Source organism: Limanda limanda, chromosome 19 (genome assembly GCF_963576545.1).
Source record: "Limanda limanda chromosome 19, fLimLim1.1, whole genome shotgun sequence".
Lineage (NCBI taxonomy): Eukaryota > Metazoa > Chordata > Actinopteri > Pleuronectiformes > Pleuronectidae > Limanda > Limanda limanda.
The window spans coordinates 2735225-2759540 of NC_083654.1; the positions used below are offsets into that span (position 1 = coordinate 2735225).

At 38.1% G+C, this 24316-nt stretch overlaps 1 protein-coding gene across 2 annotated transcripts in view; it reads left to right on the forward strand.

The window, feature by feature from the left end:
- thrb (thyroid hormone receptor beta) overlaps positions 1-24316 on the forward strand; it is a 110888-nt gene that overhangs the window by 79798 nt on the left and 6774 nt on the right. The window contains exons 3-10 of one of the 2 annotated variants that reach the window (XM_061092226.1): positions 4573-4645; positions 6474-6524; positions 20035-20135; positions 20233-20380; positions 21221-21426; positions 22535-22621; positions 22965-23111; positions 23675-23933. In XM_061092226.1, coding sequence (XP_060948209.1) covers positions 4639-4645; positions 6474-6524; positions 20035-20135; positions 20233-20380; positions 21221-21426; positions 22535-22621; positions 22965-23111; positions 23675-23933 — 1006 coding nt within the window. In that variant the 5' untranslated portion in view covers positions 4573-4638. The remainder of the gene's footprint in view (positions 1-4572; positions 4646-6473; positions 6525-20034; positions 20136-20232; positions 20381-21220; positions 21427-22534; positions 22622-22964; positions 23112-23674; positions 23934-24316) is intronic. The other variant, XM_061092227.1, reaches the window with a different exon arrangement.

The following is a 24316-nucleotide window of genomic DNA, read 5'->3' on the forward strand; positions in this document are numbered from 1 at the left end:
TGATTAAGAATCTTCACAGACAGATCTCAAGTGTTAATCTGTATAAACCAAGTTCAAATCAACTGAAGTTGGCACCAAACGGTATTGTTTTCATTTAAAAATAATATACAAGCTGCTATATCACAGAGTCAGGACTCAACAACCCCAGCTGTCCAGCAAAAACCAACCTCTCTATTTTGAATGCATGAAAACATCAGATGGAGCAAGCAGGAAAGTAAAAATAGGCCAAAGCTCGATGAGAATGGAAACGATGGACTGGGACAACCCTGCTCTCCACCACTGCAGCTAATTTATGCCTGCGGTGGAAGTCCATTATTGTCACTTGTTGTTTATTTGGGACACTAATGTTCAATTAGAGAGCCACAAAAAGCACTCAGCTGTAAGATTGTTTTTCCCCCTCCAAAATAAATGGCCATCTGTGGACCTCCTGCTTGATGGAATCAGGTTGTCCTAATTCAAATCATATTTGAGTCCAGATAATGTATTTCTTCAGAGGCCATACATCAACTTTACATGAGGAAAATAGTAAAGTATGAAAACGGTGTTTCAGGCCTCCCGGGTCACTGCGAGGTGAGATGCACTTCAGATGACTGGATGAAACTCTCCTGGTTTAAAACATCAATGATTCAAACCCTTGTTTATCAAAATGTAAGAAGGAAGTCTTTCACTCTGACTCAGCTCCCTATGACATATTCTATCACCTTGGTTAAATATCACCTGTTTACACTGCTAATGGCAAGTAGAAGCTTAAAGTTATGCTCTCTAGAAACCTGTGTTTGGGTGAATTTGGCAACAATCAAGCATTGTGACTTTGCTACCTCCGTGTATGTATGAATAATAATAATAATAATAATATAGCTTGAAGAGAGCCAAGGACGCTTTAGATATATATGTCTAAATATCTTTATCTTACTAAAATATGTATGTCTGGACTATTCCAAACCTCAGATTTAAGTCCAGATAACCCATTATCCATTCACCATGTTTGAAGTAGTCATGTCATTTTACATAGGAACGGGATTAGTTTGTAAAGGACGGGACAAAGGACTGGTTGTGTAGCACATGACTTACAATTACAATTTACAAAGAACAGAACTATAAATCTCAACCTTCACCGTAGCGATGTCCCTGTGCAAGAATTATACATACAGCTTTACCTTGTTTCACAACATAATTTCAATCAATAACCTTTAAAAGTGTTTAGTTGCCATACTGTAATTGAAATGTACAGACACTGTAGAAAACAAAGGCTTTTAAATTGTCAATACATGTAATTATATTCCATATATGTGTTGTTATCTTGCAAGTCTGTTGCGCCACCTGAAGGGGAAAAAGTCAGGGTATCTCAAAAGTGACTTTGAAATAATGGAAACTATTGTCAACAACACAAATCATAACTCATCAAGGAGTCTACTGGGACTGTCAAATAGAAAATAAATTAAATGAAACTGGGAAGTAAAGGGTCCTCCCATGTGGTGTATGAGTGTAGTTAATGTCTAGAATGATAAAATCCGGGTTTTTTACCAACTTTAAACTGAACCTCGATTACAGCTTTGAGAACCCAATAATTAGGGACGGACACTTGAACATCAGGTGTAACTGGAGCCAACAATTTTCCTCCAGTCAATGGACTCCCCCTTGCTCTCTATGATATAGAAATCCGATAGGGGGTTATTAATAAAAATGTTCCCATGTGGAGTTTCACCCTGCTGGGTATCTGTTGTATCTCATTATCTCAGGCCCCAACTGTGACCTACAATCATTTCTCGTTTCAGTGTGTACATCACAGCGCATACATTGTCTCTTTTCCATTTTTTTTTTCAAATGTTTTTACATTTGTTCTCGCCAGTTACTTGTCGGGCTTCTATCAGTCTGTGTCCTCGTTAGAGCTGCAGAAACTTGTTGTACGGATGAACCAGCTTTCAGGATTTCACCAGCTGGATATGTCTGGATATTAAATGCTCTCTAGGGTAAAAAGCAGTAAACCACTGCACAGTTTCCCATAATGCTTTTCAAGCCAGCTGTTGTTCCAGTGCAAAGGAATTATGAAAGCTCCACACTTATCTATTTTTCTTTTTTTTTCTCTGTATACTGACGGAAACTGTCGGAAGGCAGAGTTAGAAAATACACATCTCAGTGTTTGGCTACTTTTATAGTTGATATATTGGTTTTAGCCTTTTTTCTTCTCAATATTACATTTAACAAGAAAAGTCTGAGTGAGCTGAGGACGCATAAAGGGTAAATGCATTTTATTTAACATCTTCCAAGATAACTGCATACTGTCTTTGGATTGACAAAGAGGAACGGTTCATGTTAATTTCTTCCTCTGTCTATGGACCTTGTTAACTACCACTCAAGGGTTTTGCATTTTGGTAAAAAGATATATTCAAAGAGACATAAAAGAGCTTAAATTGCAGCTTTGATAAATCATCCCAATCCAACAGAATTCTAACTTAAATAAAAGACAGCTTTCCTTTTAATTTATTTATTTAGTTCTGAAAGGCTTCTTGTGCCCATTGTAACGAGATTCAACATGATGAAACAGGCCAACCGTCAGATTCCATAACGGCATCTGCAGCATTCAAAGAAAAGCCTTGGAGCTAAAAAGATTTTCAGTTTCCTCAATTATGTTACTTCATCTGTAAGCCCTGTCTAAATAAATGAATATTTTAGAATAAGAATTTTATTTTTTAAAGGAATAGTCCAGCATTCTAGGAAATATGTGTGTTGTTTGCAGTCTGGAGAACAGTGGTGTCAGTCTTACTCCTAAACATCCAATGAAGACTTAGCTCTTTGACTAGCCCCATCTGTGACCTCAGCACCCCATACATTGCCTCATACAGTACATAATAATGGTGAATAATTCAGATATGTTACTCCGTCCGTCAGGGTCAAACTGTCTCACAAAGACCGTCTTTTTGTCCTTGAATGGCAAATTGTTCGCTGAGGGGCAAGTTGAAATCGGTCCCGTTCTATATTCCTCGCTGATATGTAATGTATGGTAAATCTGTGGAAGAACTGGATTTAAACATTGGTTTCGCCCTTGGGAAAACTATTTGAATCACTCTGAGCACACAGTATACTGTAGATCATGAAGACACTTATAATTGAAAAGCAAAAAATGGAATGTCCATTTTTCTCCCCTGGTTTGGATGAGATTGCCGTAACTCTTACTTTTATAAGAACTGAAACCTGGTGAGTAAGAACACAAGCTAGCTACTCAAATGGAATCAAAATATGTAAATGAGGGAGTTTTGAAGTTGTTTGAAGGGTGAGGCAGGTTCCTCTGGGTTCATTAGTTATGCTTCACTAAACTAACAGTTGCTGGTCGAACGTCTGTACTGGCATAGACAACATTGAACAAGTTCAGATTTAAAGATTGTAGGATTTAGGAGGATCGATTATTCTTATGTTTGCATCCGTATATAATCACATGACAGTAATAATTGCTCTTTTCATTAGCTTAGAATATGTTCTTTATGTCTTAATTTGGAGTCCGCCACCTTAGGCCCCCCCACACTCTGGGAAAGGAAAAGCTGAGGCAAGTGGTATTCATTTGGAGGCCAGCTGTACATTCCACTAATGCCACTAAATCCTACACACTGAACCTGTAACAATATCAATGGTAGGTCAACCATGTCATGCTCAGTAGTTTCAACAGTGTTTTGATTTCATTCACATAGTGTTGGTAAAATCCACAGTCGCCCTGTGTTCATATCTGGAGCAGTAACTTTCACTTTTTACACTCAAGGTCAAAAAACGATCTTGAATTAAATAAACGTGGCCCTCAGTGTTCCATGCTGAAGTCTGTAGGGCATGTATCCAAATGCTGCAGGTCGATTCATAAAAGCAACAGGACAGATAAGAGAGTAATTTGAACCTGGGTCTTGATTAGTGCACAGTGAGACGTTGTGTTGCTCTGCCCCATCTTCCCCATCTTTTCTTGATGTGGCGTGGGAGGGGGGAAGTCTCGAGGACAGGCGGCCAAGGACGTTTAGCTTCCTGGTTTCTCAGCTTACCTCAGCCAGTTATAGTTCAGGCAGATGCACAGTGTGACTTTGTGGAGACAAACGTTGCTGCTGTGTCATATACAGTAACAGTCTGACAGAGGAGATGCTGCAGTGGGAGACTGTGAGCTCCATCCTGGTGAATGGACTCTGTATCTGCTGCTGTGGCCTTTATTTATGATAAGTCATTCTGCTGACTGGTGCACTGGCTGCAGTGTTGCTTCAGGACAAACATGTGTACACAGCAGTGCATCCAGTATTGTGTATGTGTGTGTGTGTGTGTGTGTGTGTGTACAGCAGATCACATTTGACTTTTAAATCTCCCACTACGTGGTTAAACACCACATACTGCTGTGAATAGAACAGTTGTATCCCACATGTGCAGCTCTTGTTCCTTTATCAGTGCACTCTGTAGTAAACAGTGTCAAGTTTCACCTGACACTTTACTTTGCTCTCTCTGTTGTGAGGTTGCGTGTTTTTACATTTGACCACTAGATGTCCCCCTACACAGAGACAATAAGAATAGACGGATGAGTGCTTGATGAGTTATTCTGTGTGATTTCAGCTTGTTATGTACCCAGATGTCTGAGGAGGCTCTGAGGATGACGTCTTGGCCTTGAACCCCACCAGTATGTCAGGTAAGTCTCACTCGCATTTATACCTCTAAGGTTTATTCCAAATCTGATTTATAGACAGAAAATAATAATAACTCCATTGTGGAGCTGATAATAGTGGCATTAAGCGGATATTCAAACTCTCAAATGGTAAAAAACAACAAACCCTCCATGTTTCCCCTGGATCATAATAAACTGCATTAGGAATCATCCTCTAATACTTAAAATCGACACTGCTACTCAGATAATCACATCTTTACAAATAAAACAGAGACATAACCTCAGTCTTATCTTAATTATTTTTCCAAACAAAAGCAGGGAGATTTGAATAAAGTAAATGAAAAAATACTTATGCTTTCTACACATGATCAGTGGCAGAATGACATGGTTTTGTTCCATGAAAACTGAAGAACCTGAATGTGTTGATGATTGCAACAAGAACACTGTACAACACAACCTCAAAACCGTACAAACCACAGTCCTGGCTTGAAGACGATAGAGTTGGTAAAGTGGGAGGAGATGCTGGTTACAGAACTGTTAGCCCCACTCTGTACAGCAATCCACAGTGTTTCTTTACACCAATACCCACAAACCTTGGCTGCCATCTTGAGAAAAAAGTGACAAATACAGCTTTGTCATTTGTTGAACTAATCAAGAAATTACAATAAAATTTTACTGAAATCCAATTAACTAACGCTCGTATCTACTTATGTTTATTTATATATAGATTATTTTAGCATAATCTTTATCTTTTGCATATACTTAATGCCACATGCAACAGAATTTAGAAATATATTGATGAGTTTGATGTTCTATTTTTTAGTAGAAATTTCCTAACCCAGTTGTCAATCTTTTGTATAGATTATTGTAGTGGTAGAGTTTTGTGTCAATTGATGGTTCACTTATGAAACCAGTGACACTTAAAGTACAGTAACTCCTTCTGCCTCTCCACTCTATTGAATAACAACAGTCCGACCAGATTTGTTACTGGCAGACAGTAATAATCAATTATGCTTTTAATGACGTTTTGGCCATATTATGGTGACATGAATCTTCACTGCGTTAATTTTAACTCTGCTCTTGCAACATGTATACCGATGATCGTGTGCAGATTGCTTTAGAATACATACCATCATCATAGCACCTGAAAGCCACTTGTGTTGAGTGGTTTTACTGGTTGAAGATGAACTGTCTTCACCACCAGGGGACCTCATTTAACATCAGTTTGAAAACTGGTTTCTGGCCGCAGGAAAGCAAAATTAAATTCAAAAACAACTTAACAAAAATACTTTATTTCTTATTTGCCAAATTTTCGCTTGATTTGAGAGTTTGGAATATGGTAAGCCACTGTGCACCAAATAACCACAATTTACCCCATTATCCATTTATCACAGTCTGTGCAGTACACACAAGGCCAGTTTGGTTCAGTTAAGCCCTTGAAAGACATGGTGTACCCCCTGGGCTCATCATGGACGAGGGTTGGTTATTTCAGACAGGTTGTAACAGATTAATTGAGCGACTCTGTTTACACCACAGATACAATTTACCAAGTGAATTGGCTGTCGCGTGTAGATTAAGCCGGTTCCATCGACCTCGCTGATCCAGCACGAGAGACACAAGCTCACATGCATCACATGAGAATACTGACTCTCTGTAAAACCATGAGACCAACGACAAGAGCACTGTGAAAAAGAAATGTTTTGATACCTCTGTGTTAGGACTGACATTTTATCAGACTCACTGTTGAATGCATTTGTTTGATATAAAAGGCAGAGGAGTTACAGTCTGCCTCTGCCACCTGTTTCACAGAGCAAGCAGCTTTCTTTAAAAGTGCCTCTCCCATCTATTTTAGAGCCAGCAGAAAATTGCTCCCCCCCCTGGAAAGATGAGGCCATTCAAAATGGTAATATTTATCCTCCCTCTCAGCACTGCTTTTCCTCCTCTCTTGTCAGTCTTGTGTGTGCTCTGCGCCACTCGTGATGAGCTGCCTCTGATTCTAACCTCCTTCCGCTTTTGCTTGACATCCTGGTGAATGCTTTCAATGACATGATTGATTCTGTTTAGATCAGGAGATGTGGATAATTAGTCATTGGGAGGAAAAATGTTTTCTCAGGGTTTTTCATATTTTCGTGGGCTTTTTCTTATCAACAAAAATCATAATCCATCACTTAAATCATCCACTAAGCTCATGAGGAATGTGTTACTGAAATCTAGTTCAATCATAATTTCATTGTAGATATATGGTGGAGTAGCTGCAGACTGAGACATTGTATTCATTTAACAGAGAGCTATAAAGACTGAGCCAAGATTTGGTTGTTGGTTAGATAACACATAAAGACCCACAAATGAATGCTAAATATAATTGAATGTATTTAATCCAACAATATTTATGTCCAACATGAATCTTAATGAATCCATAATCTCCTCTGAGTAATAACATTTGAATGATTTAATTGCAATTAAGTGCTGAGATTTATTTCTACATGTCTATTGTCATTGTGCAACAGATTAGCTCAACAAATAATGTTGCCTTTAGACATTCACACAATTCCACATACATGACGAATAAAATCAAGTTTAAACTTGTAATTTGATAAAGAATTAAAATATTCTAAATATAACTAAGCAGAACTCAACTAACTGGAAATCTTTCCAAAATGATTAACTCCAGCAAGGGGTTTTCTTTGGTACTTGTTTGTTTGTCTGGTTGTGAATAAGCAGGATTATGAAAAAAAAACTTGACAGATTTCCATGAAACTTGACTGAAGGATGTGAGTCAGGGGAGAACCCTTTACATTTTGGGGTAAATCCAGATCAGGGTGTCGATCCAGACTCCTTTTTTTTCACTTCAACATTGTGAGAACATTTCTGTTGAGTTCTATGAAAATAATTCATAGTTACAGATTTGTTTAAAATCTGGTATGTTTAGGGGACAGATATTTATATGTGTGTGCAATTTTATGGCGATCAAGACAACACTCTGGATCTAGTGAATTTAAATGTGGTTTCATTAGGTGACTGTTGGGCCTTGACAGACTCTGTAGTGTTTCCATTGACGTATGTTAGTTTGTTTGTTAATTAGCAGGGTAAACCGATTTCCATGAGACCTCAGTGCAAATGACAACAGCACAAATAACATGAGCTCCACCATGCTGTCGTGTTCAGGAACAAGGGCAGCATGCTCATCAGGTTTATCTGGCATCAGACATGGACAATATCAAGATAAAGTAGCGTGAATACAAATGTGTGTGTTGACACAGTGACAAAAAGGAGCATGCAAGGTGTAACCTGTGTGAGGCGGTTGTAGCCTGGTTCTAACATGCTGTGAACATGTAATCAATCAAACTGTGGGGCAGCTGTGGCTCAGGAGGTAGAGCGGGTCGTCCACTAACCCGAAGTGTCCTCCAGCACGTGGAACCCCAACTTGCCCCTGACAGCTGTGTGTGTGTGTGTGTGTGATGTGTGTGTGTGTGATGTGTGCACATAGATGCACTGTATGAATGTGTGTGTGATTTGGTCACTGTTTTGAGAAACATTCAGTTTTAGGTTTTCAGATGCACTAAATCGCATTGTTTCTTTGTCTTACATTATAATAAATTAGGTGTTTGGGGTTTGGACAGTTCCAATAATGTCATCCCAGTCTCCAGGATATTTTTATGTATATTTACACCATTCTATTTTCAAGAAAATAATTGGCTGATTAATTGATGATGACAATAATCATTAGTGATAGCCCTAATCCTGCATTCTAGTCCTGGGATAAAGGATTACACCTTCTATTAAAAGTCTGAAGAGACTTACCTTCATCATTTTTAACCCTAATTGTAATTGCAAACATGTAGTGGATACTTTTTACTGCCCTCTCTTTCTCTATTTCCGTCAGTCTTACCCACCAGTGACTTAAAGTTCCAGCAGAGCTCCTCGTAAAACTGAAGGACAGGGAGGCCAATTTCAAAAGCTAGTAGCGCATTGCCTGAGGTGCTGATGGCTTGGCCTGAGGTAATCCCTCTTGAGGTTTTCTTGAGAGTATCATCCAAATAACTGCAAAGTCAACACTGCACTTTCTCGGGTCCTGAGCGATACACCTGCCATGAAATGATACCCTCTCTGCAGTAATAGTGTCTGTGTGAGGGGGTAGAAGGGCCATTGTTTGGTTGAGGTGCTTTTTTAAACCCTGGCATGTCCTGATGCTTCACTGCCCTCATACCTCCTAATCTTTTATTCATGTCAGGTGACATATTTGATACTGCGAGAAAATAAATGCTCATCCCCCAAAAAAATACAATCAACACATCACTTCCCTGTGTGCTCAGCAAAGAAGTTGCTTAGATGAGTGGTCACAACTGACTATAAAAAAAGAAATCTTCCTTTGACTGTTTTTTCAATTACCTGGCAACCATTCATCCGATGGACGTTAAACGCTGTGTGTGTTTCTGTGAGAACCAGAGGAAGTTTGATGTCAGTCGATTTTAGACATGCAGTTCTCGAAAAAATTGAGAGACAAAGATTTGTCTGTTTAATTTCAAACCGTGAACTGCACTTGTGAACACAACCAGCCTGATGGGCACAGTTTGTCACGATTTATGATCTCACAGTGCAATGTTCCATGGTGTCAAAGTCCTGTGTCATAACTGTGATAACGCACAACTGTTAGTCAGTTGGATGGTTGTGTAGAGTTTATTTAGGTCATTTGATGTCTATGTTTTCAATTCTCTGGAGAACCATTCATCCAAAAAACGTCACAGTCGAAAGACCTGGAGGACTGGCAGACATTATGCCATCCATCATGGCTGGCAGTTGTTATCTACTCTCCAATGGTCACTGGTGCATTCAAGGACACTTTAGTCGGGGGCTGCTGTGAATGGATGAGACTCGTCTCTGGACCTCTCTGATGACTGTCCGCATAAAACTTTTAAAAAGATCTCAGTGCAGTTTAAAGTTCTAAGATTGGCGTGATAATTGCTTATACATGCTAATCTGACACTCAATAGTATGAATTCAGTTTGTAATAGCACGTTCTACATCTTTCCACAGAGCCTTATTAGATTATATATCAACCACATTGACTTGAAGCACCTTTTTTGCTCTTTCAACTTGCCAGTGTTTGCACTAACAGCAGTTTACTTAATAGTCTAGAAAGATTATTCAAGTTCACCATTAAACAAACATTACTTTACTAAATGAGAGCTGTGTGCAGTAACCCAAATGCTGACTCTCGTTTCTATCACTTCAATCATAAATCAATCACGTTTCATTTTTATAGCCCAAATTCATAAATTAAAATGTTCTCTATATGGCTCTAACAAGGTGAAACATCCTCCGTCCTTAACCCTCAACAAGAGGAACTAAAAAATACCAAAAGCTATAAACTCTTGACAGCTTCTACTGAAGTTAGCAGTTGAAGTAAGCAGTTAACTTCCCGATATCCCCAAATATGTCCTAAACTGGGCCTTCAGTCTTCAGCACGAGGCAGTGGATCTCACTGCTGATCCTCAAGTGAGGTGAAAAAGATCTCCATCACATGATGATGTTGATCATTCTCTCTGGAAAATGACCTGGTGCAAATCTACTTGAACCTTTTCTTGAACAGTTGACAGAATTTCTTTTTATCTATGTTCTGGTTTTGTCAGTGTGTTGTAGTGTGTAAGTTTAATTTAGGTTCAGTTCTATGTGTCTCCGGAGAGATCTCATTCAATAATGTTTAGCCCCAAGAAATAGCTGTGTGATGATTCATTCGTTACATCCCTCTCTCAGCAGTAGTGAATTTATAGACTTCTTATTGGGGTCAGTGAAGGGATCAAAAGCAATTCTGATGGACTGTTTGTGACAATGACTAGAAGTTTATGTCTATGGCTATTCAAATACTTTTTAATGCATGAGCAAGACTTACAGGGAACGCATTTTAAATATATTATTTCACTCAAACTAAAGATTTGAAAATTTCCTTGGATGATAACAGATGAGGCGGGGGGCTTTTCACAAACCAACAACTCATCTCTGGTCCGACTCAAAAACTTAAAAACAAACATTTTCTGCGAGCAGAAGAGCGGCCAAATGTGAATTAAGCTTGTTGTCAACTTTGACAGCAGATCCCAGGCAGGACATAGGGAACTCAAAGTAAGATGAACCTCAAACAAAATAAAAACTAGGTTAAGTGGCTACAACAGAAACAGAAACATAATGTCCATGATCTGTATATGCAAAGTATGAAGAGTCAAAAAGGACGAATAAGGGGGCTGTCATGAATTGACCATTTCAGTAGTCACAAGAGTTAACAGAATAAACATACACGTGATGCTGCTGTGAGAGTGTTTCCTTTTGACTGAACCACCTGATTTGATCTTCCATGATGTTTAATCCAAACATGCATCACGGTTTTCTTCTGTCCTCTGTCTTAATTTAACATAATTCATTCCATATTCTGCTCCCTGTACTCATTCCTTATATGGTCACATTTAAAGCCCATTATTAAGAAATCATATTTTGGTTGCATTTCCTTTTTAATGTTTAATGTCAATAAGACAAAGGTTTTCAGATTAGGACCTATTCATTTTTGTGCTGTACAGTCAAGGGCCTGGAGCTGCACTTTGCATCACTTAACTATGACCGCCCAAAATCCCACTTGGCGGGTCAGGCAGTCCTTGTTTCTGATGCCCGAATATTTCACAGTATGGATTGCTCAGCATACAGAATATATGAACAAAGACCGTAATAGGAGGAATGAGATAATTTACTGCACACTGTACATATAATGATTTGAATGACAATCTTGGGTTGTGGGTAATGTGGAAAAAAACTGCGGTATATCTAAAATAGACTCCTTCCTTCTAAAGTTCAGGATAATCCTCTCAAACTCTAACCTTTGCCAATTGGAGCCTTCTGCTGTTCCCCTTGAGCTTACCATGCACTTTAAGGGGAAAGGTTCCAACTAATGTGCCCTCCTCAGGTAACCCAGTGTAGCCGGGGACATCTGACTCAGGTCATCATGTCAGTTTAGGGAAACGAGATCCCTCACATCCAGAAATTGTACATGACCGGCTTTGAACCCCAAGTCCTAAAGTAATCAATCAGGGAGGGAATATATCTGTGCAGAAGCCCACTGCAGGGCCTCTGTGCTGAGGTGCCATCCATAGAGAAACTATGTTCCTGTTTGCACGGGCAGAAAATAGGAAGGTTTATCTCGACAGTTTGTCAGGACTGCCTGGAGGAAGCTGTTGGACCGTATATATGTGGTTATTTACTCAGCATTATTTCACACAGGAAATGTGGAATATTCTTCTGGAAATACTATTACAATTTTTTTTATTAGATCAGGTAAGAAAAAAGAAACATCTGAGAAAACCTAAAAATTTAAGGTAAGTAAAGAAAGAAAATGTTAAATGTTTAAATTAAATAATTGTTTTAGTACATATAATAGCAATATAATAGACTATAAAATTAGCTGAATACTAACGCATTATGATCCAGCATATTTATATAATGAATGTATACTTGCTGTAGCTTTTTAAATAATGAATAACCTGCTCAATACAGAAATGTTTGATAGGTGTATACATGTATATCAACAACTTTACATGATCTTTTACATCGTCTCTAAGTTAGCATGTTCTAAATCAAAATATAGTTGTACCGTACATGCTTATTAGCAAAACCATTAGTTTTTTAGCTGACTTTGCAAAAAATTCTAAAAAAATTCATTTTCATCAAGTCACAATAAAATAAATAGAAATAACTTGTTACGACTATGGTTACGACCAGTGGACTAATGATACATCCCACAAAACCTCCCGAGGCGAACCCACAGGACTTTGTCCAGTCAGACAACAGATTGCTTCAGCATTGAGACGCGTTAGACTCTGTCTGTCTGACGCTTAACAGTTTGTTCACAGTTGTTTAAGAAACTCCAAACAAGATTAGTCCAATTCAAGGACGTCACCTCATCAAAAAGTTAAACTGGTATCAAGGCCTCTTTACAAGCAGATTTGCCTCATCGGGCCAGCCTCTAACCAGCTGCTGCATGTTGATCACATCTACTTGTTCCACACTCATGTTCACACTTATGAATGGATGGAGTCAGTAATCCCTTGTTAAGCCTTTTTAAAGGTTCATCCAGACAGATAATATACATTGATCATTTATTCATTCTCAGGTTTGTACAGTTTTTAAATAAGAAAAGGACTAAGAATTAATTTAGCTTTTTTTAATTAGAGAGATTTAAAAGTCTGTCGGATGCTGTGATTTCAGATTCTGTACGTTTGGGCTTGAATAGAAAAAACAGTTTTTCACCAAAATCTTGATTTATAATTTAGTCAATCATCATCATGAGTTTAAAAGAAAAACAGTGAAAAAAATTCAGTGCATTACTCGTTAGAGCTGAACTCTTACATATGAGCACCTGTTACATTCACGCCCTCGCCAAACAAGTTAACACGACGCTGTTAAACCCGATCAGTGTCAGGTAGATCCTTCTGTTCAAAACCTGGTGTCTGCAACAACATTGTCCTGCTGTGCATCATTTGTAGTGTTTTTACCACAAACGGCAGTAATCGGTTTGCCAGAGCTGAAGAGCAGAGTGACACAGATGGAGTCAGCTGCATCAACAACGATGTGTCTGAGACTACGGCGAAAAATTGAAGAAGCGTCGAACAGAAGGGTCAAAGAAATGTTCCAGATAAAAAAGAAACTCAGCATTCAGAGGAAGAATTGCAATCTAAAAAGTATTAGTATGCATCAAAAATGTTTGTTTTAAATCACTGTCCAGCTTTATGGAGTGATACATTATTTTTGAATTCATAATGGTTCAATATTTGTGCTTAAGAATGAGCAAGCACCCAAAAAATGTAATGAAAAAGATGAAATAGAATAAAGCTATTAATTAAATCCTTTATTAAATTCTGGTAAATAAACAACAAATCAGACTCACTGTCTTTCCTGGAGCAAAATACGATGCAGTGATGACCTCAGTAAACAGAAACAAGCCGTGAGGAGTCTGAGGATCAAGGTTTATCTTACAGCGACTCACAAATCAAAAGTTGGACGTAGACAGATTCTATGTGTTGGTGAACGGCTCACCTGCCTCAACATGAAATGTGTGATTCAGTTATACAATATGTATACATTCATATTTAGCTGTAACTATTATGACTTGATCTGCTTTTTACGTGAGGATATTCAATCTTTGCAATGGTTGTTACAGACGTGTCTGGGTGTATAATAATATGAACAACATATCCTGATATAGGTAATTTAAAATGCAATACACATCACAGTGTAGAATATTTTCTGTAATTTCAATGAATAATAAACTAATATATAAAATATAAAGGTACATTAATAGTTAAATTATATACTTGTATTTATTATATAGACAAATGAAAGGTACTCAGTTTTGACTATTTTTCATCTTTTATTTGGAACCTTTGTGCAAACTTTTGATTTATCATGTAACAAAATGTAAAATATTAATGTATAGAGTGCAAATAGGAACATGGAAAAAATTCAATATGGTAAAAAATATCAAAACATAAAATAATCTAACAGCAGAATAAGTGTTTATTCAGACACGAGTGCCTCATTTTGTCTTGGAGGTTTGGACTATTTCTCCGGCTCAGAGTTACCACATTGTCACATTAATTCTTCTCCGTGTTTGTTGGTCTTGCGTTCCTGCATTTTTCCTGCCAGCATGAATAAACAATACATTATAGTATATACTTTCTGATCATCACACAATATATATTGTCATATTGCTCAGAATCTACATGGAAGTACTTTACATGATAAAAAACGTTTACCCAAATTTAAAATAAAATAAGCCGTTCAGTATATTTGTGTGAAAATAGCTAATTATATTGTGTACTTGTTAGTACATACCTAGGTATGAGCTGCTTGCTATAGAAATTACTCACAATACACAATATTTGTATTTACACTGAACAGGCCTGAATGATATGAACAAATAATAATAAATAAACAATACTAGCAGTTATTTTAAAAGTACTCAGCAAAGCTTTTGCAAGCATGTGAAATGCTGAGTACTCAGGATTAGGCAATAACATTTTTTAATATATCATATATATTATATGTGCTGTCAAAAAAATCTGAGATTTCAGGAATAATGTCATAATTTTTATGAGAATAAAGTCATAAGATTATTAGAATATTCATAATTTAGACAAAAGTCGTTTGCAGGTGAGTTCTGTTCCTTCTGGATCCAAAACTTTGAACCGTCTTATTCCTACAAAAACCCTTTTGTAGAAAAGTGCTATATAAATACAAAACCATTTACCATTTTGACCAGCACACGGATCAAACCAACATTTCCTCCTCCACAGAAGAGGCAACTTCCTCCAAGTCATTTCTTACTCTAAAAGACTCTTTCACAATCTGATACTGATGTGGATGCAATAATTTGGCGCTGATTGTGTAGTATGTTGTTATTGGTGAGATTATACTTAAGAAGAACTGAACACTCAACATGTTAATTGCTCCACATTCCTCATTGTAACGCAGATGAGTCTGTTTTTCTGAAATTCCCTCCTCTAACATGGCTTGAAGCCTAAAATTATCTATCGTCTCAGGCAATTATCTATCGGCTTCTTCTAAAGTTTTATTAATTTCTACAAAATTATTGTACATTTATGATTTAATCCCGTAATATTTCGACCTTATTCTTTAAATGTCATATCCTTTTAAGTGGCCCTGATACCTAATATGTTTATGTATGTATATATGTATATAGTGGTTTTTTTTACCTTTACATAGTGGCAGATGTATGTCCTCAAAAACACATTAATGACTTAGTTTTAAATGAATTGGGAAACCATGGACTTCTAGGGTTATAATGTACATTGACTATCCCACAATGCTTCACGAGTCAGTAGCCCTTTTGTTTGATTTTGTTCCGTATTTTTTAGATCTTTGCAAAAACTTTGCGTGCTTCATGGTACATAAATGTATCTCTGCCATGCAGATCTCCACATCTAATGAGATTAAAAAGACAGAATTGTCACTTGTAGGATGACACGTTTAAGTCGCTTTAAGTGTCATAATATATCAGGACACGTAATCTGTTTTTCTGGCTTGTAGTCTCTGGGTTTCCACCTGTATTACAGGATTATCACAAACCGTGTGCTGAATATGACCTAAACAGGCAGTAAATGATACTGGATAAATATGGCAAATAATATTGATTTTGCACAGCTAAGGTCAAATATTTAACGGCTCCAACCATAGAAAATGTGTTGTCTGATTGTTGATATATGTCTTATTATTCACAGAGCTCAGAATTGTGAACAAAAGAGGACAAAGCAGAAGACTATAATAATAGGTTAAGGTGAAATAAAGGTATAATTCATTTACATATTGACACATGTAAAGTATAAAAGTAATGTTATTTAATGTCAAGAAAAGCTCTTCTGTAAGTTAAAGTATTCAAGCTAAGTAATTTCACTCATATTTGCAAACCTCTGGTGGGACCTAACAACGACTTCACAGTCAAATTCACTGAGGTGGTTGGCTGTGGGGAAAAAAAACAACAATGTGGAAGACTAATTTAGGATGTGATACGTGAATAAAGTGGCTGTGACACCTCTAGGGCTAAAACTAAGAAGTAGCTTTAACTCTAATGCGAGGGGGGGGGGTCTCCAACATCCCCAATTGGCAAACTGTATGGAGTGAGATGGGGAACTCCGATGTATTTGTAAATCATCTTAAACAAAATTTCAAAATGTGTCAACTTTTGCAGTCAAATGTACATCGGAGGCCTGATTATCTGTATTTCTCTATAATCCTTTATACACCAAGAGTATTGATCGTGCGCTGCAAGCCTGCAGACTGACTGCGATTCAGGGAGTTCAGATCAGTGCAAGCAGCAGGGAATTTAAAGCCAAAACTGCACGCGTCTTTACTCAGACTTTACCATGTGTTTGTGCGTTCACATGTCTCCGTGTTGGTGGCCCACCTTCTTCTGTTACGTGTTGTAGTACTTAGTCTGGCAGTTTGATAAGAAGATAAAAGACATCTGCGTGATCAGATCTTAACCTAAACTGTCTCTTAACAAGAATTGAAGCGACAGACAATTAAAACAGATCTTATTCTGGATGTTTTTCTTGATCACGCAGATGTCTTTTATCTTCTTACCAAACTGCTAGTCTAAGTACTACAACACGTAACAGAAGAAGGTGGGCCACCAACATGGAGACATGTGAACGCACGAACACATGGTAAAGTCTGACTAAATAGCAGGTAATAGTTTTACTGAAAGTACATAATTATGTAAAGGTAGTCTTTTATTTTATTTTTTATTTTTTGCTCTTCTGTGATCAATTTGGAGCTCCCTCCTTGTGTCTCAGAATAGAAAAACTAAATAATGCCACAAAAGCCTCTGCTCTCGACGGGAAGTAAATTGAATTCAACAGATACTGAGTGTCTGTATTCTAGGTGCAAAATAAATACGTGTGTTTTTATTTACTCTTTATTGAGAATCTTAGTATATAATAGTATAGTTATATCATGGTTGGTCATTCAAATAAAACTGTAATGGTCTAGCTTTGAATGAATGTTTACGAAATTAGGCAATATGAAATGAAATGTGGAAAATATGCTAGATAGAGCTTTACATAAATTATTATACAGCAATCTCTGTATAGTTTTTTACAGTAATTAAAAATAATGTAAGGATTTGGCTCTTAATTCTTACAGAACACTAGATATTCAAAATATCAGAGAAAGTACGGGTGTGAATAAAAAGTAAAAGTAAACAGCACATTTTCACAAAGACGATAAATTAGATTGTTGTTGTTGCAATGATTTCTGCATCAATAGTCATAATTTTAAATCAACAACCTGTCAACGAAGATGTTCCTTTTGGATTCTTAAAGGTTGGGCGTCATTTTGTGTGTGTGTTTGTTTGTGTTTACATCGGCAGCAGCAGTAGCATTCCTAGGAAGCACTTTGTAGAACACTGTGTAATAGTGAACTATAAAGAACAGTATAATTATTAAAGAAGTCATAATGAATCGAAACAGATAGACGTCATCGCCATAAGGCTTATCCCATCTTTATAGAACAGGAGGCCTAATCAATATGGCTGAGTCGGTGTATTATCTAAAACAGATCACGCCGTGTGTCAATCAATGCGTTGCGCATGTGTCTTGTATTTTTTGGGGAAAAAATATAGATTTCTTTGGGAATTACAACCTTTTTTATTTTAGGCTGAAAAGTGTCATTAGCACGCTAATGATGAAATATATTTTTATACGAAATAATGTGATATAATCTTAAAAATATATATTTTTAGAAAAAGATTTGATAGAACATTGTTGTTTTTCAACTTTAATGCTAAGTTGTACATTTGGATTTACACAAAATACATATTGTATGCATTATACAAAAGATTGAAAAAATAGTTTATTTCGTTCATTTGATTTGTCCAGTAATCTAAACTGAAGTTACTTTGGTTATTGTTCCTTTAGAAAGTCTTACCTCATCTCAGGAATTCGTATTTAAAATGCAGTGAAGTGTTCCGTCTTTTCCTGCTTGCTGTCTGTGCCTTAGCTTTGCCAGGTCCTATAGAGCTTAAATACATATTACAGTCCTAACTGTAAGAGGTCAGGGTTATGTGTGTATGTCAAACTCCTTCAAACCTTTTTAGTGTCATAATGTTCACTAAATAGTATTCTAAGCAAAGTTTGAAATACCGACAGGATAAGCACAGGGGTTTATACACAAAGGTTAGAGGTTAGGGGGTTAGGGAAGATACCAGCAGTGAGAGAACTAAGGGTTGTTAGAGGATATAAAGTGCCAGTATTTATTTTTCATCTCTTCATCAAGTGTTTTTTGGAACTTTGCTGTCCAGGGAGTTGTTCTTCCACTTGAGGGCATGTTATTAACAACACGCGAAGTCTTAATCTGTGACATCACCAGTGGCTGTGGCACATCTAGGATTTGTGGAGCAGAAGATTAGCGCTCCACGTCGTCATAAATCTCTGCTCCTCAATTCAGCCGGATGGTGGCAGGTGGGACAGTTGCTAGGTGTCGTCCGTGGTCTTTGGATATCCTGGACAAATGTTAGTGCGTCTACGTAGAGTAAAGTTCTGCAGGATTTTTTTTTTAGACCGTGAGCTTCAAACTGTCACTCACGTGGCTTGATGCTCTACATCTGACTCTGTCTCTTTTTTTTTTGAGAAAGAGTTTACCCAGAACTTTTTATGTTGCTCTTCTGTGGCTCTCCATGATGAACTACTGTATACCAGACATGTATGAGTTGCCTCATGTTGGCATGGGGGGCTACACGATGCAGGGCAGTGGGGAACACTGCATGTTCTCAGGTGAGGGGCCCGGGTACGGACACTTTGAGCCCCAGCCCCTGCTCCATCCGCCGTGCATGGAGCAGACTTGGCCCAGCCAGCACTACTCTTGCTCCTACACTGGTGGCTCGCCTGTTTTTAAGAGCGAGTATTGCAACATGGAGATCCCACTTAGTCACTGCCACCATCAGCCTGAGTACTTTCCTGAGATCAAACCCGACTTCTCGCACCTGCAGTGGATGCAGGTTGCACACAGAAAAGGTACGACATTTGATCCTGATTGTTTACATCGTCAAAGAGAACGAGATATTTTCTGTAGGCAAAACTGTTGCATGCAGACTTTTAAGGTTTTCAGTTGTGAATTAAGTGATTGAATGGCTTCCATTGTTACATGGTCTCTCGACGTTGGATTCGATGTGTCTTTGTTGTTCCCTGGAATAGTTTTGGAAGACTCCTCCTTAATTGATGAATCAATGAAGTCTGGCATTTTCAATTTAGGTCCAATTAGTGTAAATCCAAGACTTAAAGCATCATGTGGTTGCAAATCTGTGAGCGGCACTTGGCGCATCTGATGGTTGGAGTTTTTTTCAGGCGGCCGGGGGTTTCTTATTGATTGATGTAGAAGCAACAGAAGGCCGATGAGAGAGGAATTATTGCTTTCTTCACAAACCCCCCAAAAAAGTATTGATCAGTTTCTGAACCTCCAGTCTCAGAGGTCAAAGTACTGATCTCATTAAGTTGAATCCCAAATAAGGGCCAGGTGTTAACTCAGTGGGACATCTGGAAGCAACAGTGCTGTACGTGGAACTCAGTGCTGTTCAATTTTGGGGTCGTCCTGGAGTCAGTTTATCTTTGTGACTTTACACAACATCAGCATTTCCATACAAGTCTGCGAGAGGACAGAAGTTACAAATGACACAAAATGAAAACAAAGCAAAACAAATACTAATACATTGAAGCTAAATTATTAAATGCACAAACCATTAAGGCTTTATTACAGTAACACCTTAATTAACCATCTAATGTGTAACATATTTAAAATCGGGTTGAACATCTGAACATTATTGTCAATCAAATCTAACATTGACCATCTGTTCTTCTCTACAGGGTACATACCAAGTTACCTGGACAAGGATGAGCTATGTGTAGTGTGCGGGGACAAAGCCACAGGCTACCACTATCGCTGCATTACCTGTGAAGGTTGTAAGGTAACGTGAGAGTCTCAGTGGATCGTAGCGGCAGCTTCATGCACTCGTCGTCATCGTTTGAAAACCATTCTGAGCATCCGACCGTCTGCTTTTCTAGGGTTTCTTCAGGCGGACGATCCAGAAGAATCTCAACCCGACCTATGCTTGCAAGTATGAGGGGAAATGTGTCATCGACAAAGTGACCAGGAATCAGTGCCAGGAATGTCGCTTCAAGAAGTGCATCGTGGTGGGCATGGCGACCGACTGTAAGTTTAATGAGCTCAGTCAAATGGTGCTTGAGACAAATGAATGTTGCCCTGTCTGCTTCTCAAAGTTTTGTCTGCTTCGTTGGTGTTTGTTTCTTTCTTCTAATGCAGAACATCAGCCTGCAGATTTGCACTTTACCTAATTACGGCCAATGAAATAAAAGTATTTTTGAAAATCAATGAATTGTAATGAAAAATCTTATAGAGCAAATTCTGAATTTATAAATCAAGAAAATAATTAATCAGTTAGAAAATAACCTGACTGCTATTTTGCTGTAAAGGTGATTTAGGAAGTTTCTCTGGACATTTACCTTGAACACAAAGGAATTTTTCACAACTGAAATGAAATTGATCTGACTCCAGTACCAACTCAAAACTGCAACAATTCTGTTTATTTAAAAGTCAACAGGTACAATAAGGCATCTTTCATCGTGGACTTGTTAAATCAGCTACATTTCAAGTTTGTAGTGAGTGTTTGATATTCCCAATATAGACCTACGGGTGGATGTATCACTATTAAGTATCAAATGTGTTTAGCCTAAAACTCAAGTCATGGTTTTCAAGTTTGATCGTTTCTTGTAAGAGTGAAATAGTTGACCAAGCAAAAAAACTATTTAAACCTATAAGTAAAGAGCTACTTGTGAAAATTGTTTTTGATTTTATTCACTGGTTATGTGCACCTAAATTGAATGTGATTTTCTTTCTTGTTTGAACAGTTCAGTTCTGCCAAACTTATACCTCCAGTTCATGTATATGCCTCCTTCTCCCTCCTTCTCCCTCCTTGTCCACTCTCATTGTCTCCCTTTTTCTTCTCCTGTGCCTCCCCTCCCTCCACACCAGTGGTGTTGAACGACAGCAAGCGGTTGGCCAAGCGCAAGCTAATCGAGGAGAACCGGGAGCGCCGTCGGAAGGAGGAGCAGCAGAAGACGGTGTGGGACCGCCTGGAGCCCACCCAGGAGGAGTGGGACGTCATCCGCATGGTGACTGACGCCCATATGTCCACGAATGCCCAGGGAAACCACTGGAAGCAGAAGCGGAAATTCCTGGTGAGACATCGCCCTCCTCCCTCCCTCCTTTCTGACCACAGGCTTCATTGTATCGATTACCCTGCCTTATCCAGTCCACCCCCCCTACCCCCCTACCTTCGCCTCCCACCCCTCTCAGACCTCTTCCAAGTCATGCCCCTGTCTCCTCCGCCTCCACCACAACCGCTGCTCCACTGATCCCTGTGTTAATATGTCCATGGGTTTTTCGTAGAGTGGGGAGAAATAGCTGGACGATGGAGAAAAGTGTGTTCCTCAATGTTTCTGCTCTTATTTCTAATGGAACATCTTTTTTTTATGCGCGATGATCGTTGATTGCTGATACTAATAACTTGCTTTTTTCGTGCTGTTTAACTTTTCTTTCTTTCTGTTTTCAGCTTTTCAATTTCTCACCTAATCTTTTTGTTTATTTGACTAATTTGTATTCCTTTCTGTGAGGTTTCCAGATTGAAAATCTCTCAGCTGCTGACTTTACATTGGGTTTCTATGGCAGCATCAGAGGAAACACTCATAACTCACCAGGAGCGTTTCAGAAGCAGAGTGTTTGTCTGCCCGTTCTTTTGTATTTTTTTACTTGTTCTAGTCAGTTGTTTATTTTATACCTCTCGTCATATGCGGTTAAAAATCCTGTGGTCAATGTTTAGTCTGCACAGTATTTTTTCATTTTGGAAATCTATCAGAATGTTCTCTGCCGGTACTTTTCCGACCTTTTTCCCGGCTCGCATAGGAAATTTGTTCTAACCAGTCTTGATAAGAGATTATTGTTGAGACAGACATTTTTCATATAAGAATGAATTTGTGGTATTTGCAACAAAATATGACATGATGGTATTGAACTGTAAAGCAGCATTCACTACTTTCTAAAAAAATCTGATTGAGGTTTTGGCAGATTTAAGTCGCGTAAGCCGTCGTCACAAATGTCAGCGTCGTCGTTGGTCGAGTGTTTCTGAGTCGTTGTCCTGATTCTCGCCATAGAAACCCATCTTGGATTTCTGTCTTCCACTGTTCTCTATCTCTCTCATCTGTCTTCAGTTTTAACATGTCTTCTTTTTAGTTGGCTTGAGACGGGTTCTTCATTGAAACTTCACAATTCCTGTTGATTATCCAACAGGTCGAGGAAGCTATGCTTCTTAATGAAATAACATGTAATTTATTCTATACTTCTGACCAGAGTGCAGCGGGGGTGAAGGAAGATAAGGTGAGATACAGCAGACAAACATACATATTCAAAATGCTAAACTGGCTAACAAATGGAGCCTGATACAGTGTGTAGTCTCATGCCCAACCATTTACTGTCATTCCCATGTTTAACACATTTAAATAAGTTGTATAATTACATGTCTTTGGTGAAACGTCTCCATTTACATCTACACATCACATTACTGTCAACTACATGGTTTATACTCTAAATATATAATAAATATATATATTCTCACAACTAGGTTTTATAATGTTCTTAGAAACGTTTCTACATGCTGTTGAATTTTTCATACAAACATGGAGACTGCTGAGACACTGACGCTCCCCTCTTGTCTTCTTAGCCTGAGGAAATTGGTCAAGCGTCCATGGCAAATACACCTGAAGGAAACAAAGTGGATATAGAAGCCTTCAGTCAGTTTACAAAAATTATCACCCCTGCCATAACCCGAGTGGTGGACTTTGCCAAAAAACTGCCTATGTTTTGTGAGGTAAGTGTCGCTGCTTCTTTAACAACGCTTCTTAAAATGTATAAAATGCGTGTTCCCTAGCTCTATTTTTAGAGTATTCATAATTGTCAGGGTAGTGGCCTAGCATTTCTCATTTATTTATTAGGAAAAATACATGCAAAGTTGAGACTGTTATTGCAACTAGTTTAATTTAGTTCAGGTGATAAATATCATTGAAAAAACTTAGGTTTTAATTTATTGTCAAAGTGAAGCAAAGACAACAGTTACTTATAACAGCCCATAATTCAAAATGACAATTTCAAAACAGGTAAATTAATTAAATGTTGATTGTTTTTTTTACTTTCGTTGATTGTATTTTCTTCATAAGTGTTGAATTATATGCTTATATGATTCAACATGATGGGTCTAGCAATTAATTGGAATAGAATAAATGGAAGTGTAACATTAAATTCATAGTTATTTACAGACTTTATAATAAATGTCCAGTTTGAAGCTGACCAAACAAAAATAACTATGTGCATGCTAGCAGTAGAGGAGCCACATCCTGCCAATAACAATGTTCTCCTCTGTTTTCTTGTGCTCAGCTGCCTTGTGAAGACCAGATCATTCTGTTGAAAGGCTGCTGCATGGAGATCATGTCGCTGCGAGCTGCTGTTCGCTACGATCCTGAGAGCGAGACTCTCACGCTGAACGGGGAGATGGCGGTCACACGGGGTCAGCTTAAGAACGGAGGCCTGGGCGTTGTCTCAGACGCCATCTTCGACCTTGGCGTGTCGCTGTCCTCCTTTAACTTGGACGACTCTGAGGTGGCTCTTCTTCAGGCGGTCATCCTGCTTTCATCCGGTGAGCAATGGACTCTATTTATAACAGATGAACACATTTTTATTCTTACTTTACTCCATTAGCATACCCCTTATACTCCAGTAGACCGTTTAATTAATGACAATAGTTACCAGACGAGAAAAGCGTAAAAACTGTATTAGAGACTTTAAAAGCATAATTTTTCATTTATATATATATATATAAAAATACAACAAAAAAAGCAGGAACAAAAGAAGCAGGATCTGTCCGTAAATCACAATGGTCACTTATCCCACTGTTCAATCAATAAATCACCCTAATCATAGTGAGGAGCTTTGTTCAGCTACTGTAATTTGTTTTTGCCTCCATCACCATTTGTCTGTGTGACGCTCTGCATGTCATTGGAGATCAATATTTTTCTGCTG